The sequence below is a fragment of the Periplaneta americana genome, chromosome 2 (assembly GCF_040183065.1).
Source record: "Periplaneta americana isolate PAMFEO1 chromosome 2, P.americana_PAMFEO1_priV1, whole genome shotgun sequence".
NCBI lineage: Eukaryota > Metazoa > Arthropoda > Insecta > Blattodea > Blattidae > Periplaneta > Periplaneta americana.
Genome location: NC_091118.1, coordinates 205283458 through 205303908, shown reverse-complemented (window position 1 = coordinate 205303908; position 20451 = coordinate 205283458). Strand labels below are relative to the sequence as shown.

At 34.3% G+C, this 20451-nt stretch overlaps 1 protein-coding gene across 12 annotated transcripts in view; it reads left to right on the top strand.

Annotated features, from left to right (window-relative positions):
• Positions 1 to 20451, top strand: part of LOC138695076 (F-box/LRR-repeat protein 2-like) — a 361245-nt gene that overhangs the window by 5491 nt on the left and 335303 nt on the right. For 8 of the 12 annotated variants that reach the window (XM_069819448.1, XM_069819439.1, XM_069819444.1 and 5 more), the window contains exon 2: positions 4874 to 4941. The exons of 3 other annotated variants lie outside the window; for them this stretch is intronic. In XM_069819448.1, coding sequence (XP_069675549.1) covers positions 4928 to 4941 — 14 coding nt within the window. In that variant the 5' untranslated portion in view covers positions 4874 to 4927. Of the gene's footprint in view, positions 1 to 4873; positions 4942 to 17479; positions 17581 to 20451 lie in introns of all 12 variants that reach the window. One more of the 12 variants, XM_069819449.1, reaches the window with a different exon arrangement.

Genomic DNA, 20451 nt, shown 5'->3' with positions numbered 1-20451 from the left:
AAAGTGAAACATTGGCTGGGATGTAAAGTAAATTATGATTAGGCCTAAGTGCAGCGTTACTGATGTTACTCTTGTCTAATCCATTATTGTTAGTTTACCGTATTTGTTTTATTAAATTTAAATTATTGCGCCCTTCTTATGTGTAAATAACCTACATTATAAATAATACGACGTTTGATAATATACACAATTTGAACTAAAAGCGAGATACATATACGTAGTATATTGTGAAAAATTGTACCTTATAGTTTTCATTACTGTTACAGTATCTAGTATTGTAATTAATTGAAATAAAGCATGCTCACTTCATTACGAAATTCTTGCACATTCATTTAAGCACGTTTCAACAATTTTCAGTTGCATCGCACGCGTATTTTGATGTGTTGAAAATATAGGTTATGTTTACTCTATCAGTACTCTCCTTATTTCTATATTCGCAATTATGCATCATAATTAAGCATAACGCTACGTATAACTTGTGAATGCAATTTGTCTACACTTCAATTGTATTTATTCGTTTCATACGGTACTCCAGTCTGATTAGTTTAATATGTTACCAGGCTTAAACTAGCGCTGAGGTAGTTCCCTTCGTATTCATACACCTTGCATATACTAATTAGTTCGGTTAGTTCAGGCTTTTATTATGCCCTGCTTAGAGGATTAAATGCATCTCCACAAAAAATAAATTCAACTGTTTTCAGTTCAGAAATTACCGGAACTATACCTCAGCGCTAGTAAGTAATATAACCGTATCTACATTTCATAGGAGGGAGTGTGGTGAATTTTCTACCTTTAAGTAAGGAAGATAACCGTGTTCTGAAGTTTATCCTAAATATATTCTTCTTTATTAAATCTCAAAATAGCTTTCGTTCTCAACTTAAAATGTTGACGCAAATAGGTTATGTTAACATGTTGAATTCTCTTCACATAAAAATAACAGTTTTATAATCCTGCTACATTATACAACAAATAAATGGAACTTATGCACACATTACATTGAATAACAATTTAATTGTTTTATTTATTTGTTCCGTACTATACTGGGTCGTATTTAATTCTATTTATCTAACCTACCAGATGAAATAACACACAACCGTACGTACCTAGACTAATTTCATAGGAGGGACTGTGGTAAATTTTCTACCTACAAGTAAGGAAGATAGATGTGCTAAATTAAAATCACAATATAAATAATTCTTTATTAAATCTCAAAATAGCTTCCATTCCAAACTTAAAATGTTGATGCAAACAGGTTATGTTAACATGTAAAACTCCGTTCACATTAAAATAACACAGTTTTGTAATTATTTCTGCAACATATTATGCAATAAGAAGTGAACGTATCTTATACACACATTACACTAAATAAAATTGAGCACCGACACGCATTAAAGTAATATATTTCACTCAGCTCCGTATACTCGAATAGAAAAGCCCGACCCATCGAGTGACGTCACACATCCTGCATTACGGCCTGGTCTAGATCACGATGGCAGTGCACCATTGCTTTTCGGTAATCGTTTCTTGCGCGAGCTATAATCAATGTCGCCAATTCATGAACATAAAAGTTGCTAAATAGGAGCTGACAGTAGCTAACATTACAAACTGAAATAGTTAAAAAAAAAAACTAAAATAGTTCACCTATTATAGCTTCTTCATCTTCCTCCTGATCTCCTACGCGTAGCCTACCTTTTCATTTTCACCAATTTATTTTTAATATTGCTAGCACATGTTTACTAATCATAAAAGAATGTCGTCTTAAGAAAAATTACACTTTTTTTTTTTCTGAAAAAAAAAAAAATGAAAGTAAAAATTGCTTGAACAATTATAGCGTTGGTGCAAATAGTTTGTAGCGTTTTTTTGCTGACAAGTTTTATTTAAGATGAATAGAAGACAAATTAAATATTCTCCTACATTAGTTATTAATGACTCTGCCAATGTTGGGGTAGTTTTTCTATTCCGTGTCTGAGGAAATCTACTGGTTTGGAATTAAAGAAATCGAGCCAAGTTTGTAAAGCATTTCCTTATCAAAGAATTTCCCTTGAAGATTGTTGGATAGAGAACGGAAAAGGTGGAAGGAAATCTGAGGGCGCAAGATCGGAATAATATGGGGTATGAGGAATCACCTCACAATTTACTCCTGGATATCTGCTTTCGTAATGTTAGTAGAACGTAGGCGTACATTATCGTGTTGGAGCAAGGCGTCTGAGTTGTTGGCAATAAATGTCAGCAAGCAGTTATGGTTACATTCTTGGGAAGCAGTTCGTCGTACACATCTTCTTTATCCCACCAAACACATATCATCATCATCATCATCATCATCATCATCATCTGTGAATGGACACACACTTTTGTAAGTTGTGTGTTGAAACGACAGAACGCTTTCTCAGATGGCATTCTCCCTGTACACGGCACAAATGTTTCGAGCCGCCTTTGCTCCTCTATTAAATTCAAACAGAAGAATATGTCGAAAATGTTCTTCCCGCCCCTCCCTCACTTGACACACTATCTTCTTTAGCCCGAAAATAGCACAAACTTTCTTCAAATACGCAAAATTCAAGGCGTATTTACATAACCTGAACATTTAATTTGTTTTACGACATCAAATGGTTAGTACGAACTCCGAAAAACGAATACCACTTTAAAATGTAGGCCTATAGCCTACTGTTTATTAATTATTACTGTATTATTAATATTATCAATCACGTTCATATTTTAAAATAACACTCGCTAATAACTTTCTTTTCATAACGTTGTCAACTTCAAAAGCAAATGATGCTGTCAACATAACAGAAAGTAACTGCCAGTCAATGTTGCCAACTTGAGGGTTTTCGCCCCAAATTTGGGGAGGAAGCACTTTTCCAGAGGAAGTTTTAGGGGGATAAAAATGTTAGGCGATTTTCAGGGATAAGATAAATTTTAGAGGGTTTTGGGGTGTTTTCTAAACTATATCATTAGAACTTTTTTAAACTTGTGTGTAATTGATTTTTTTTTTATTTTAGTAGGTTATTTTACGACGCTTTATCAACATATTAGGTTATTTAGCATCTGAATGAGATGAAGATGATGATAACGGTGAAATGAGTCCGGGGTCCAGCACCGAAAGTTACTCAGCATTTACTCATATTGGGTCGAGGGAAAATCCCGCAAAAAACCTCAACCAGGTAACTTGCCCTGACCGGAAATCGAACCCGGGCCACCTGGTTTCGCGGCCAGCTGCGCTAACCGTTACTCCACAGGTGTGGACTAGTGTAATTGAACAATGAATATCATGATCATGAATCCCCTCTTCGGCCGATACCGCATCTTGCGAGCATGTTTTCTCACTTGCTCTCTTTATTATTCGTATTATATTATGACACACTCTCCCGCCATCATCGCGTTGCACACGTCTTGATTAGTGTCTGCAGTAAAATGCAGTCAAACAATTTCCCCAATATAGATTTATACGTTTGATACAACTGATTTCCAGTACTGAATGTGTCCTTAAGAAGTTTAAAATATGCCAATAAACAGCCTATGCCGTAATAAATGAAGAGAGATTATGCTTCATGTAGCAGTATGAATCCATATTATTTCTTAGATTTTGAAGCAGAGTCTAATATCAGCGAAAAGTTGCAGTTCACTACAAACACTTGGCTGAGGTTTTCAATTGGAAATCCACATCTATTATTCCTGAAGATACTTTTGTATCGTGAAAACTTCTTTCCATGTCTCACGAGGTTATTGAGAAGTATTTATCATCATCATCATCATCCTTAGCTCGACAACCCATCATGGGTCCTGGCTGTCCATAGGAGTTTCTGCCATTCATCCCTATTTCTGGCAACACTCGAGAAGTATTTAAATGATGCTAATTGTTTCTTAGACAGAGATAAATCTTTTGTGTGATAGATTTTCCTTTGAGAATGTCTCTAATATTACGCAACTGTTTGTATCCAATTTTTAAAATAACGTTGGTCACTTTTTCCTTTACTTTTTACCCTATACTCCCAAGAACAGAATTCAGATTTGGTTTCTTAAAATGTGGCTAGTGACACATATAAGGGAATGTAAACAATTTCCAGTGACGTGATTGCTTTTGGTATAAACCAGAAAAATGAGCAGTTAAAAGTATAAGATTCTCTTCCAACTCATGATATGCAAGATATTTTGTATAGACATACTACACACAATCCAACAACATTTGCTGTAGCAGTAATCATGCACAGCTATTGCTTGATCTGAAAATTAGTTTTAACTGAAATACAAGGAGTTAGAGGTTAACATTTGTTAGCTTCATTGTAATGATTCTAAAGACACTGATATTAATAAAAAGTGACTGTGTCTTATAATTTTACAACATGATATCCATGTACAAACAGGAAGGAAAAATAAATTTTTTTAATTATTTTTTTAAGTTGGTTATTTAACGACGCTGTATCAACTACTAGGTTATTTAGCATCGAGATTGATGATAGCGAGATGATATTTGGCGAGATGAGGCCGAGGATTCGCCATAGATTACCTGCCATTCACCTTACGATTGGGGGAAACCTCGGAAAAAACCCAACTAGGTAATCAGCCAAGTGGGGATCGAACCCGCGCCCTAACGCAACTTCAGATCAGCAGGCAAGCACCTTTACCGACTGAGCCACGCAGGTGGCGAAAAAGAATAAAAGAAGAATAAGAAACAGTTGGCTGTCTATGACATAATGTCCATAGATATGGAATTTTTTTATGTCTGGTATGGATTTCATTTGGGATAAGTTTTCAGACTTCAAATATGGGACATCTCATACAATATAGGACACCTGGCAGCCCAAGTTCCGTGCTAGAGAGATATAACGACCTGGTGCTTAGTACTGAAGACGCACTTTTCTTTTTTTCACAGAAATGCCGTTTATTGCTGCCTTCAACTGGATACACACATATTTAAATAAGCTGTATGAAGGAAAGTTCGTAAGTATATATAACATTTTATATATACCAGCATACAGTACAAACAACACTTAAATACTACCAAATTACATAAAACTGCCAAATAAGTCCGAGCAAACATTCCCAGTGTTTCTGTTAACCATTAGCAGGTCCTCCTCCTGCCACCACTATTGCTTACACCTGTGGCGAACTCACGGTTCTGTGCTGGATTAAACTTAACATACTATGTTATATTAACATTCGGTAATCACCCTCCACATGGTAGCTGCTGGAAGTATTGGCCATCTTGTATGGTACTTACTTCACATCAAATCATTCTAAGAACTTGTTTCATTAAATCTATTCACCAAATTTAGTATTATTTTTCTACACAGAACTAGGCAACCAGAAAATTTACGTCTGAAGCTTGTTTTGCCACATGATTTCTTTTTCTGTATACGCATTTTCAAAAATGTGCACAAGTTCATTCTCTGAACATGTAACCATTGCAAAACACAACACAACGTAATAAACTGCACTTATTGTTAGCTGAGTGTGTGTGTTTATTGTCGCTGTCAAGGACAGACTATAGACTGGCACAGCTAATTTCAGAGGATAAGGATTCAACAATTGTGCAGCTTTCACGTAGTGATCTCTATCTATTTTTCCCTTCATTCCTTTGCTCTTGACATATATACAAAATAGCTGATACTGGTACCTTAGGGATAACATAAACACCAGTCAGGAGTGATGAAATAAGCTAAGCATTAGGGGATTCGCCAGCCATGCAGTTAGGGGAGAAAAGTTGTGATCATAGTCGAATTGGCATTAATCATAAAACAAAATGTCCAATTTTTAAAACTTGTTAAATTTATTAATGTAACATAGTTAGGGATGTTAGATTTAGCAGTTTAAAATAACAAATTTAACACTTAAAAATCAAATTTAGTATTTTATAACCCTTTTAATGATAGAATTTAGCAATTTGTAGTGTTTTTGGATGTAGTATTTTTTTTATGAGAAGCTCGGTGGTAGAAATTCAATGTCACGAATGTGTTAACAGGTGCATTTTGTAGATTTTACAGTTAAAAATCTTAAAAATAATAAATACGAGAAGGAACATAAATTATAGTGAAATTGTGAACATTAAGAGGCATGGCAAAAGATATGGTGTGATTTTAGGTTTTATTCCGACCCATCTTGTTACTCAATCACAATCATTCCATACTATATTTATAATTTGTGAGTGAACTCTAGACCTGAAAACATCGCATAGGCAGCCAATATTCTACCACCAGCACCAGACAGATTAGTTGAAACTCGAGATAATAGTACAAACAACAAAGAGGGTAGATCACATTCCTGTGCTATTCATACTGAAAAAGCTAACGTGGAGGGATGACCAAACTATTTTAAAAAAATGCAAGAACCTGTATGTGGCGAGGCCCATAGGTTGATACTGATTTCTTTTACTAAAACAGAGAAAGTCTCATGAAATGTTATTTTGCTCTTATTTCGCAGAAACACAGACATTTCGCATTGTATTGCAGATCAGAAAAATATGCTATAGTCCCGTCGCTCTAATTTCCGGCAGCCAATCGCGTTGCAGGTCGGCTACATTTAAACATGTGCGTCTTGTGATTCGCTGATTCATTTCTTAAGGCTCGATAAATACTTAGTATAATCGCCCGCCATTTTAGCTCTTTAGTTGGCGTTCGCAGAAAGCACACGAAGACGTTATTTGCCGCTCAATTATTTGCTGAATTACATTGTGTTTGATTTATTATCATAGGAGTTACGACATGATAATGTTTAACGGTGTTGCAAATAGATTCCTCGTATGGTAGCTCGGCAACGTAAGAACAAAAATGGCGAATGATACTACCTACCTAGACTTTATAGAGCCTTCACTTTCTAAGACGTAAGCAAAGAGGCGGAGTCACGCCGGAAATAACAGCGTCGGGACTATAATATACTCAATATGCTTTTAAACATAAAATTATTATTTTGACAGAATTTGGGTACATTTCACATTTATTGTGATTGCGAGAAATTGTTCATCTGTATAGTACATAAGTTTCAATTCGACGGTAGTGGTGGGGAGAGGAGACCTGCTACTTGTTGGCTGACAGAAACACTGGGAATGTTTATTGGGACTCACTGTATAATACCACAGTCTAGTACTGTACTCCAACCACAAGAAAGTCTCCAGGGAATGAGAGGGAGCGGGATGATGCTGTGAATGAATGTTGATGTCATAAGGTCACACACGTGGGTACTCGTATTTCTGTTGGCTAAGTCTCATAGCACAAACAATATCACTGATGTACACATTTTTATACTACCCTAGTTACAAAATTAGATCACAGTTAATCTCCCGGCCCTTCAATCCCTTCATACAGGAAATAACATATGCAGGAGAGGGCATGATTTTTAAACTGACATTATAACGATAATATTATCTATCTACTTCGCTCCGATAGATGACGCAATAGTAAGCACATTCCTTTCACGGTTTATCTCCTGGTTGGAGAAGAGTACATACAGTCACGAAGCTTGAGTTGTGAGGGTGCAGGTACTATTTCGCATTGTCTGTAATGAGGCGATATTAGCGATCCTAGTGGTTAGCAACTATCTATGGATGCATATTTACTACGTATTGTGCTTCGTGACTGTATGTGCTAGACTGTGATAATACTGATAATACTCTCAGGGTTCATTTCGTTTTCGAATCTTCCAGTACTCCTATTCAACTGTACAGTGTTGATACTCATATAAAATTTAACATCCCTCAATTATGATAAAAGCTTGCATAAGTTTTGTATGAGATCATTTCATATAGACCGCAACTTGTTGTAACTTGTCAGTATGTGCACTCTATATGTATCAGAAGTGTATGGTTCTACTTTTTATGCGAATTATAAAGAAAGTACCGTGATGTTGAGAATAATAATTTAATATTTTGGAAAATACACTCATTAGACATTCCAAAGGCCCGAAAAAATATGCATATAAATGTTACATTTAATAAAATAACAGTAGGCTGCATGATTTGAAGTTATTTGGTAAAAATGAAGTAAAATCCGTTCTGAAATTTCTTTTTGAGCATTATTTATATGGAGTTAGGCTACTTAAAATACTACTACTCTTTTTATAGTCACAGAAACATAGTCTAAAATGAGCTTTATACAAAAATGAAAGTACCATTTTATTCATGAAGGAATGGGTTTCATTAAGTAAAAATGAGTAAGCTAATATAAAATTCAAATATGATTGCCAATTTGATTTTCAGTGTTTAATAACTAATCTTTCCTTCATGCTCTGTATAGCATTCAGAAGGAAAATCTGCAAAATGTCCTAAATCTTCTCACTGTTTGAGCAGATTCCGTATTACAATACTGAATAAGAACAATTATTGAAGACTTGAAGTTAATAAGAATGTGTCATTTTTTGTGAAAATTGTGTTTTTACTGGAATAATAATTTATGTACCTAGTCCTGAATCCAGACTTGTTCCTTTATGGTTTTATTAGTCATTCACAGATGGCAGGATGTGTATGTGCCAATAGCTTCAACATATATTATGAATACTTTGCCTCGAAAGTTTGAAAATGGCACTTAGACTTTATTTACGTCACGTCTTCTTATTAGCGCATACAGAAACAAGTGAACTTTAAAAAAAAAAAGAAGAAAGAAAGAAAGAAAGAAAAGGAAGAGTGAAAGTATAGCTTGAATAACTTAGATTTGTTTCATGTCGAAATGAAGCTTATCAAGACAATGGAAATAGTTTCAGACAAGTATTACGACAAACTCGTTAATGAAGCAGTCTTTTTACATATTATATGTAAATCTTAATTTGTATTACATTTTCGGTGATATCGAAAGTATCCAGGCTTGTTAACAAACTTATTTACAGTGACATTAATATTCCATCAGTCTTTAATATTGAAGTTCTTATTTTATTGCACATATGGCAATCAAAGACCAACAGTCGAAATGCTTTGATATTTGCATATAAAAAGAAGCAACAGTTTAATAAATTAATATCACTTAACTCTACTTTGTTTAAAAAGAAAATAAAAAAATACAGTACCACTTAAATGTTCGGTCATTTGTTTGTGGGAATATTTTAACAATGCATTTACTTACCAGCAGCATAACTGGATGGTTATAGTAGATTAGTTACCTTTCCTCCACATAGTTTTGTTGTGAAGCACTGATGTTGATGAACTGTAAAAAAAAAAAGCTTCATTTAATGAACAGCTTTTATTTTTCATCGAATGAAGGGAAATTTTCACAGAGGTATTCCAAGAATTTAAATGTCTGGTGCAAGAGGGAGGTAATTCCATTTTACCATATTTCTCACGAGAGACAAATAAATGCCTCTCTTGCACCAAACTCATAAGCCAGGTAAGTTTCAAAATTTTGTAACATCCTCAGTTTCCATTGGATCTACCTCATTCTTATACCAAACATGCCACTAATTTTTCCCTATATATAGACAGAAAAAATTAAATTTTGTGAATTTTGGAGTTACCTCTCTCATTCACCAATAGGATTGCCAACTTTTTTTAATAGAAAATACGGGAGATTAGGAAATCGACAAAATTTAATTTAGAAAATTGGCAAATTATTCCGTTCAGTTATTAAAAAACAACTTTATTCTACACTTCGGCAGATAGGCTTAAATTAAGAGTATTTTGAGACAGATTTTGTCTTGCGTAATAGTTGAAGTTGACTACAGTTAGCAGCTCTGATTTGATTAGATGTGTTGTGCTCCTATTTCGAACATCTGTCTAACAATTGTTCACGAAATAAAACATCCTCCTTGTATGAGCATCACTACTTGGTGTGCTTAGAACAAAACTAGCTAGTTTTTATTTGTTTATAGTTTTAATATTGCCTGATTTTAAACAGGTGAGCACTAAAACCCATTTCTGACAATGATTACATTCTAAAAAGACTATACATTTTAATGCATGTCTTGGAACAACAAAACTCATCATATAATCAAGCATCATTAATGACAAAATCACATGTTTAGAATAATGATTTTACATTATGCAAAAATAAGGGAGAAAAATGCTTGAAGAGAAGAAAAATATGGGAGCCAGGAAACTGTTAAAAATTGGGGGCAAGATCCTGGGAAATATGAGAGGGTTGGCAATCCTATGCACCAAGCCTTTCAATTGTTAAATGCAAGGAGGAAAAAATCCTAAAAGTCCATGCCCTAACTGTCACACAAGACATTAATTACTGAATGTTTTATTTTCTTCTTGTGACTAAAAATTTAGGTTATGGAAAAATTTCAAAGAAATATTATTTACTGTGTTTCAATTATGTTTCAGGTAAAAAAAATCTCTTGGTTTATGATATGTTTGAAGGGTGTATTTCATTTTAAAAAGTAGTACTTCGTATAAGATAAAAAAAAACTGAAATTTGAAACATGGAGAAGTGATTGAATATTAATGTGACACATTGTATACAACCTCAAATAATTAAACAATCCTGTGCAATATTTGAACTTTTTAGTATATGAATTTGGCAACAGAAGTAGCTTGAAAGACCATGACATGTCATTCAATATAAGGTTTGTTTCTGTAGCAATTTGCCCCTATCATAAGCATGTGAACATCGACTCTACAAACAGTAAAATTGATGTGTGCATGCTCAACATGGTTGCAAACTGCTGCAGAAACGAACCTATAACTACTTAAAATAGTGATTCCGTTAGTTATTGCCTAATGAGAAAGTACTGGTACAAATTCACATTGACTTTATATCTTTTTTTAATTTTTGAAGGCAAGAATTTCTGCTCATCTTATTTTGGTCTACAGGATGATTGTAGTCTGTAGTTCCTTCTCCAATAATAAATATTTACCAATTTACTACTATATTCACAAGGAATTATGTTGAATTGGTAGAGTTTACTTTCATTGATTATCTTTTTAATGGTAGGTTCTGAGGACATCTGCCGTAGGTTAGTTCAGAGCTACCATATTTCGTATTTTCAATATCTGCAGTAGTCGAATTGAACTAGTTGCGTCATACAAAATCTAAGCTGTAGACTCAAAATATAACAACAGTGAAAATTAATTAAAATTGAACAATATGAATATCCAGTAGAATCAAGTAAACCGTTTTTGTGAACTGCTTTTATTATTTATTCTCTATTTTAATTGTACCGGTATATAAGTGTGTTGTAGTTTCTAAACCAGAAAATTCCATTTTGATCATTGTGAGATGTGTCTTAATGTGTAGGACGTGGTTTTCTTCCATATTTGGCCAGATATTTGTAAATAATGCATCAGAGAGATCACTTTCAAAACCATACAGTTTTATTACTTACAGTCTTAAAAAAATAATAGGCATATTTGGAATTTTCTGGTGTTGGAAATACACCCACTTATACATCACATGGAAACTTATATACAATGATTTTAAGGGCATGAGAACTTAATAGTCTATCATGCCCTGTTAACAAATTTTAGACATAGTACAGATGTAGCTTATTGTGTTAAATGTGTTATAATGCAATTAGCTGAGGACTTTGGGTGTGGTATTAGATCATACATCAGACTTAAGGGCTGTACATTAATCATTTGTGGTCATACAAAATTTATTATAGTACAGTTAAAACTTTACTGCATGTCGTTTTCATTAATGCAACCTAGACAGCGAATTTTGGGTCCCGACATGACACTGAACGTTAGGTGTATGTAAGGTCATTGACCTCATTGCTATGCTCTCTCGGTAAGTCAAGGGACGTGACGTCTTGTCATTGTATAGGGACCAAAAATCCGCTGTCTGTTAATAAAGGAATTTTTTTTTACATTAAGTGGTTTTGTTTATTAGGGCTAAATTCATGCACAATTAATCAACTTGCAATATTTCCGCCTATCTCTGTCACAATTTCTTTCTTGTACACATGCACTCAAATACACTCTTTGATTCATTTTGTCACATGCTACCTAGATTGAATTTCTCAAATGACAGTTTATATAAAAAATTATGTTTTTATTTTTTATTTTTTTATCGAGTAAAAGTCACACTGGATGGTCTAGTGGTTAGAAGCTTACCACTATACCAAGTATCGTGGGTTCAGGCGAGGCTGATGGCAGTGGATTTTTGGATGAAAAGAAACCATGAGCATGGCTTTCATCATATGAGGAAACAAAAGGACTTTGGTTCCATATGGTAGATTAATGCATGTAAAAGATTCTTTCATTAATGAATAAAGATGAATAAATGAAAAAATGTGTGTCCAGACCTCCTATTGATGTGTTATCAATTCCCATGAAAATGTGAGAAGCCCTCTGGAAGAAAAGAGTAGGAACACGTCACTTCAAAATCTCACTGGTCCTAATGATAGCCACTGACAAACATGTATGAATGGAAAATTGGTGTCATCTTCAAACTAGGCGAGAAGAGCCAGTGACCTATTGGTCAAACACTCAGCATTGGGAAACAAATACATAGTATGGATAGGTAGGAAACTTATTAAGTAATTTAATGAGAAAATATTTCAACTCACATTGGAATTACGGAATGTGACTTGGATGCATTCTCGTTGAACTAGTCAATTGTATTAAAATGCTGAGTGATTTGTTATTTGGAAGTAAGCTGTATTGTATTGTATTTATTAACATTCCATGGTATTCATACATGCTTACAGCTAGAATATGGAACAAGTCAAAAAACTTAATACTATTATAAAATCTTAATTTATAGTCACAGTCTAGATGAAATATATATAGACGAGATTTACAATATAGTCTACTAATACAACACAAAGTTTTAGTATCAATTTCATGAAGTGTTATTGAATGTCATGAATTCACCTACAGAATAGAAGGCGTGAGAAATTAGGTACTTCTTTAATTTGGCCCTAAATAATTTTATGTTTTGAGTTTTATTTTTTATATCGATAGGGAGGCTATTAAAAATTTTTACTGCCATATAACGCACTCCTTTTTGATAGCACGATAGACTTGCCGATGGAGTATGAAAGTCTTTTTTTTGACGTGTATGTATGCTATGAATTGTTGAATTAGTTACAAAGTTTTCACAATTACATACGAGGAAGATTATTAATGAAAAGATATTCTGACAAGCCATGGGCATTATTTGTAGTTTTTTGAAAATAGTTCTACAAGATTCCCTAGATTTGGCATCTACTATTATTCTAATTACTCTTTTTTGTAATAGAAATATACTGTTACTATCTGTGGAATTTCCCCAGAATATTATTCCAAAACTCATTACCGAGTGAACATATTTTCTTCTGGTAACTGATACACATTTCATCATTCTCTCTTGATAAACTGAACGTTTAAATTAAGTCATTCCAGTCATATACCCCACTCTTTCTCAAGATAAAGTTATGAAATTCAGTAACAAAAAATTGGAAAGGATTGAAGTTTTTTTCTTTTTATTTTGCGGAGGCGGGGTCTAAAGGTTTGTACCTCAGCCTGAGGCTTACTGTGCTTACCACTCCTGTTCTGTGAATGATTTTTGTTGCTGAACTGTCACTCTCTTGTACGGATACAGCACACTGCATCATGAACTTCACCCGGACTATGATAATGATATGTGGAGAAATGAGTCCGAGGTCTAGTACCGAAAGTTACCCAGCAATTCTGCTTCAATTAGTTGAGAGAAAACCTTAAAACCTTTGAAAAACCCCAGTTAGGTAACTTATCGCATCCAGGATTTGAATCCGAGACAGCTTGTTTCATAGTCAGACATGCTAACTGTTAACTCCACTGTTGTGGATATGGATTGAAGTAGAAATGATAGAACAAGTTTCTGAGATTAATTTTATTAATGAAATTTGATATCTTCATAGAGAGATGACACCGATTTATAACAAAACTGCAGGACATAATCAAACGTAATTTTGAAAGACTTAAAATCAGGTTTAGAAAGTAGGTATCAGTGGAAAACAGTAATATTGCATCTAAAGAAAAGGAATGCCTGAAAATTAGGAATAACACACAGTTACTTAAGACAAATGCCAGGGCTCTCAAAATAAAAGTAAGCCTACACAACACAACATGCTAGATCAACTAATAATAATAATGGTTTTATGTTGTTGTTGTTGTTTTCTAATGCCAGGCTTTTGACAATAAAGTCATTTGACCTCTTGCACTCCAATATTTTTCAAAGATATTATCATGGTCAGCCACTGAAGCACAGATTTTGAGGTATGAAAATGGCAAGTTATAGCCGATTTAAGTGAACACCATATTTTAACGTTTTGGTGGCTACTTCATTCACACACAACCCCCAGAATGTCTGGAGGACCACACCTGCTGTTGGTCGACGGGTCCATTGGACCTAGCTGGGAGATCTTGTTGATCACCAGCTTTCCCTCCTTAAGCCACTGGAGGACGATTTTAGTGCCATAGCAGGTCAGCACTAGGAACAGAAAAGTAGAAAGAGGAGGAAGGAAAGGGAAATAAACCCCTAGGCCTCAAATGCTCTAATGCCGTTGGGGTCGAAGAAAGTAAGAGTTATGTCAGAGGACTGGATAGGAAAGGGTAAAGAGGGAATTAGGTATTGAATAGAGGAAAATTATACCAAATTCAGTCATTAACTCATCAAGCTGACCAGTTCTAATTGATGAGTAGCCCCTCCCTTTAGTTCAGCTTGTAAAATTATGCTTACTAACAGCTGCACCATGGGAAGGTAGGGATGAGACATTGGGTATTTGTCCAGGTTGGGAAGGATTAATGGTTTTATTTAACTTGGCAAAATTAAGGCCATAGAACCTTCTCCAACACCTAATTAGGAGTAAAACTTTATACAGAGAACATTACAAAATTAATATACTAAATTAAGTATGTACAAAAAATTGAGAGATGATCATAACATGTAAACAGCAAGTCAATAGAAATGAGACATATACAACATAATAGAATGACAGAAAGAAAGAAGTATAATAAAAATGTAAACAGTAAGTAAAAAATGGTCAGACATATAAAATGTATAGAAATATGAAATAGTAATGATAGGCATTATAGGAAAAAATGGGAAAAATAAAAAAATAAAATAAAAATCACTATAATATCTAAATTTGTAGAGGATACATGGAAAGATACAATACAACACTTGATATAGCCTAATAGTAAGTTATATGCATTGGGTGACACAAAAATATAATCCATGTGGAATCTTTCATACACTACTTTTAACACTTGAATATAAATGATTGATTAAAAGGCGATAGCACAAGAAAATGGTTACAACCCAAACATAATAGACAACATCATAAGAAAGACAAAGCAAAAACTCAACAAACACAAAAACACACAAAACACAACACAAACACAAGAACACAAGAAATACATCACACTAACATACGAAAACAAAAACACACACAAGATCGCATCCTCATTCAGAAAACAGAAATAAGAAATACAACATAGCATACAGAACATAAAACACACTACAAAAACATCTCAACACACAAACGACACAAACAAATAAATACAACCACACAGGCGTATACAAACTCACATGCAATAGTTGTGACAGTTCCTACATTGGACAGACAGACAGATCATTCCAAACTCGATACAAAGAACACATTAAAGCAATAACCAGAGGACACAATACATCTACATATGCCGAACACATAACTAATGGTAACCACACATACAATAACATAAATACAGACATGGAAATCCTACACATACAACCCAAAAACCAAAAACTCAACACACTAGAACAATATAAAATATACAGACACACTAAAACACACCCCAATCAAATTCTCAATACACAGATCAATTTCAGAACACACACACTATTTGACACCACATTTAAACACTTTTCAACAATCGAACACACCCACACAACAGGCAGCAAAGTTCGAGATGATGCCGAGATCTAGTAGGCTCTGAGGATGATGTGAAGAAGCACCGAAACAGCTCTAAACCGCACATGCTTAACACAATTAACACGAGTAAGATCGCCATTTAATCAATTATTTACAAAAATATACCATAATAAATTTGTTATAATAGATTTCCCAAAACTGGCATTCCAATAGTGAATCATAAGCAGAAGAAATTTGGACAACCTAGACACAGATGCATGTTTAACTCTTCAAGATCTGGTGAAACGCAATTGCTGTTCGTGGTGATGAAGGCGACATATTTTAAGCTGTATAGATAATAATTATGATTACATACTAATCAAGCACCGTTTATCATATAGCCTACACTCCAGAAGCGTTTTAAAGGAAATAAAATGCAGAGATATATGTATTGTTGTGTCAAATGTTACTTGACTAACGTTTTATGATCATGTCAACAACATTCTGGATGCTAGTAGGAATTTCTTCTTGTAAATGACTGTTACAAACAAAATGTGATATTTCTGCGTAAATATCCCTCACTCTCCTATGTCTTTCGTAACAGTATTTTGAACATGAATGAGAGACCAGGTCACGTAAGAAAAGTTACATTTTATTTCTAAAACCTGTACCTATGCATTGTGTAGTTAGGAAACTGTTAAATACAATCTATATTCAAAATTAATAAAGCAGACAAAATGCATAGTACATACCGTATTTATTCAAATACGACGCAATAATTATAATTTCATCCTTTTGTCTACTTTTCATCCTTCTAGTCCTTCTATAATACATATGAAGACATTATTACAAAAACAATCCTTGTCAAAATTGCTATTTTTCAGGAGAACAATACAAATAAATAGAACAACACATGTCACTGTTTCCGTACAATTGATGTTTATCCTTGTGGTTATTGCACCTGACATGTGTCATTTTTGGAGTCTATAAACATTTGAAATAGTAGCAAATGTGTCCTTAACTCAGTTTCATTAAAAATGACTAGGGCTGTTTTTGTAATAATGTCTTCATATGGTATAATACATAACACACATACATACATACATACATGCTCGTACATATGTCTATTGTACAGACGTGGACAAATTATTAGACTAAATTAATTATATTTGCAACAAAGCTGTATTTATCGGCAGAAATAATGAACAAACATGTATTTTGCACAGAAATAATGAACAGAAAACTGAGTCTCTGGAGGTTACTAATATTTTGTGAACATTCCTTTATTCTTTATTAACACGTTGGTTTTGTCAGGGATGCTGGAAACCAAAGTTTGACACTTTCTTTGAATATCAGCATCATTTAGCCAGATATCAGATAGTGCTTAAATGAGTCCATGTTTTGTTGTAAGCCTCTTTTTGTTCACTTTCTTCTTCAGTTTACAGTAGATCACAGATTTTCAGTTTCGTTCATGTCCGGTCTTCTTGCAGGCCATGGGAGAACAGACTGTTCTGCAGCATATAATTAAAACACCAGTAGTACCAACACAGCCAGACAAAATATACTTAACCATTGGAAAAATATACCAGAAGATTTAAACAATTGTATTTACAACAATAGAGACTCTGTGAATTATACTGATAGTTGGAATGACGAATTATATTATGTTTCCAAGAAAAACGTTTTAGTCTAATAATTTGTCCACGTCTGTATATCTCGTATTTGAAAGTAATTTACTCTTTCTTTATTCTTTTACAAGCTTCACATTATTTCACCATCTTCTTGCTAAGTGAGGACACTTAAACCAAGCCCCCCCCTGGATTATCAAGCACATTATTTGTTCCTGCACATATTCGAGGAGTGAGTAGTAATACAATTCTGTAGTATCACTATCAGCTTATATTTGCTTTTCCCCCTCCCGCCACCCCAATACTGCGCATATTGGCATATGCCATATATTTGCATTGTATTTATTGCATAGGAAAGTACTTAATGTTTCTAATTTTCTTTATTACAATGATAAAAAGTTTTGATGTATTTACACTGTACAAAATAATTACTGGCATTTAAAATTTGGACAAATTTTGCTGTCTGTGATCTAGTTATGGATTCAAACTAGCACGGCTTCCTACCTTAATAATACTGGTAATACAGGGCATATCAAAAGTCCGGTAACACTTTCAATATTTTACTACACAAAAACTACTAATGATAGCACTTTCAAACACACTTCAGTTTAAAGTAAAACTCTCAAAGTTATTCAGCCGCTTAATTTTCAGCGATGAAGCGACATTCCATACGAGTGGGAAAATTAACAAGCACAACTGTCGTGTTTGGGGTACACAGAAACCTCACAGAATCATTGAACATGAGCGTGATTCACCAAAGGTGAATGTTTTCTGCGTGTTATCACAACGAAAACTGTACGGACCTTTCTTCTTCATTGAGGCTACGGTGACTGGACATTCATATCTGGACATGTTGGAACAATGGTTGATGCCTCAACTTAGACAAGATCTCGATGACGATTTCATCTTTCAGCAAGATGGGGCTCTGCCACATTTCCACACTGCAGTTCGTGCTTACCTGAATACGGAGATGTCTGATCGTTGGATAGGACGTACTGGAGTAAGGGACAGATGTTTCATGACATGGCCATCAAGGTCACCTGATATGACTGCATGTGACTTTTTCTATGGGGGTAACTAAAGGACCGTGTGTTTGTACCGTCTTTGCCACGTCATTTAGAGGAACTAAAAACCAGAATTCGAGAAGCTGCCACCATGGTCACAGAGGATATGTTGAAAAGGGTATGGGAAGAGTTTGATTATCGTTTGGACATCTGCCGAGTCACTCGTGGTTCACACATTGAATCTCTGTAAGGTGTAAAACGAACTTTGAGAGTTTGACTTTAAACTGACGTGTGTTTGAAAGTGCTCTCATTAGTAGTTTTTCTTCTTCTTCTTCTCCGTTCAAGGATTAGGTGATATCACCTGTTCCGGTCTCTTATCGTCCAGCCACCTCTTGCGAGGTCTACCCAGATCCCTTTTCCCGATTGGGAGATAATTCATTATCTTCTTTGGTAACCTATTCTCTGCCCTTCTGTCAACATGATCTTTCCATTTTGTTTTATTTTCTTCTACCATGTCGTGTACTGAGAAAATATTGAGGTCTGATCTTATTGTTTCATTTTTTATTCTGTCGGCTTTAGTGCATCTTCTTACGTATCTCATAAATTTCATCTCTGCTGATTGTATACGTGATTCTTCTTTTTTTGTTATTGTCCATGATTCAGAGCCATATATAAGAGTAGGTACAGCCATAACTTTATAAAATTTCATTTGAGTTTCTTTTCTCGCTTTTCTTCCTAAAGTTCTTCCAATTGTTCCACATATCATCTGAAATCTATTAACTTTCTTCTCAATATCTTTCTCATAATTAAAACTAATATCACATCCTAGATAATTGAAGTGGGATACTTGTTCTAAAATGTTCCATTTACTAGTATCTTAGATCTAACAGGATTTTTCCCTTTAAAAGCCATTATCTTTGTTTTGTTTGCAGATATAGTTAGATTGTAAAATATTGCATTTTGGCTTAATCTATACACTGCTTTTGTAGATTATCTTCTGTTTCCTGGATAACTATTTGATCATCAGCGTATAGTAAAGTATTTAAAGGTGTGTTAGGTTCTATTTTAATCGCAGTCTGTATTTCATCTTTCCACTTCAAAACTAGATCGTCAATATATAAATTGAACAGAGTGGGTGATAAACTACACCCTTGTCGAATACCTAAATTTGTTAAAATTGATTCTGACACTTTAGTAGTTTTTGTGTAATACAATATTGAAAGTGTTACCGGACTTTTGATATGCCCTGTACAATACTTAAGTCTTTGTTTGTCTTGCAAGTAAACAAAGCTTTGTTCAGATGGTGCTTGTTTCCTCGCTGGCCAGTAAGCTTGGTGCTGTGCTAGCTACACTGCTGGCTCTCATGTTTGTTTCGGTGATGCTTACCATTCATACACAGCAGGCTGACATGCATACTGGCAGACGTGAAAATTCGTAAACATCAAACATGGAAGGTGTGATGGAAGCTGTTATGAAGGAGATGTTTAGCAGCTGTTTCTGTTTTGCTGACTTCTGATGCTGAGGACAAGGATAATTAAGTTTAGAAAAGAAAAACGTGGATCCGAAAATGGTTACAGCATAAAACACAGGCCAAGATGCCTTTTCCAGCACTGCTGGGTCTCAATACACTGCTAAACAAACACTTTTCAATGCTTCCACATACATTCGTTTATTGTACTAATTTGGGCTCTGAATAAGGCAAGTTTTTTCCCTGTATGCCTGAATAGAATCCTAACTTGATCCTTGATCCATCCATAGCTCATTTTGAATACAAACTTTTCAGTTGCTCATTTCAGTTCAAATTGTAAAATTGCATGCTGCTTTGTCTGTTGCCAACACTCATGATCAGCGTTGTGATTTCTTAGTATTAATGATATACACGAAATATGTTAAACTTAATTTTATGGATGGAAAATGGAAATTCTTTAATGACAGTTAAAAATTAAAGGAAATATATGTCGGCGAATTTTCGCGAAATTTATAGAAATCCACGAAATGACTTCATAATCACGATATTAAAAAAATAAATAAATAAAAAAAAATAAAAGTTTTTTTTTTTTTTTTTTTTTTTGGAGAATTCCTACGAAAAATTGAGGACC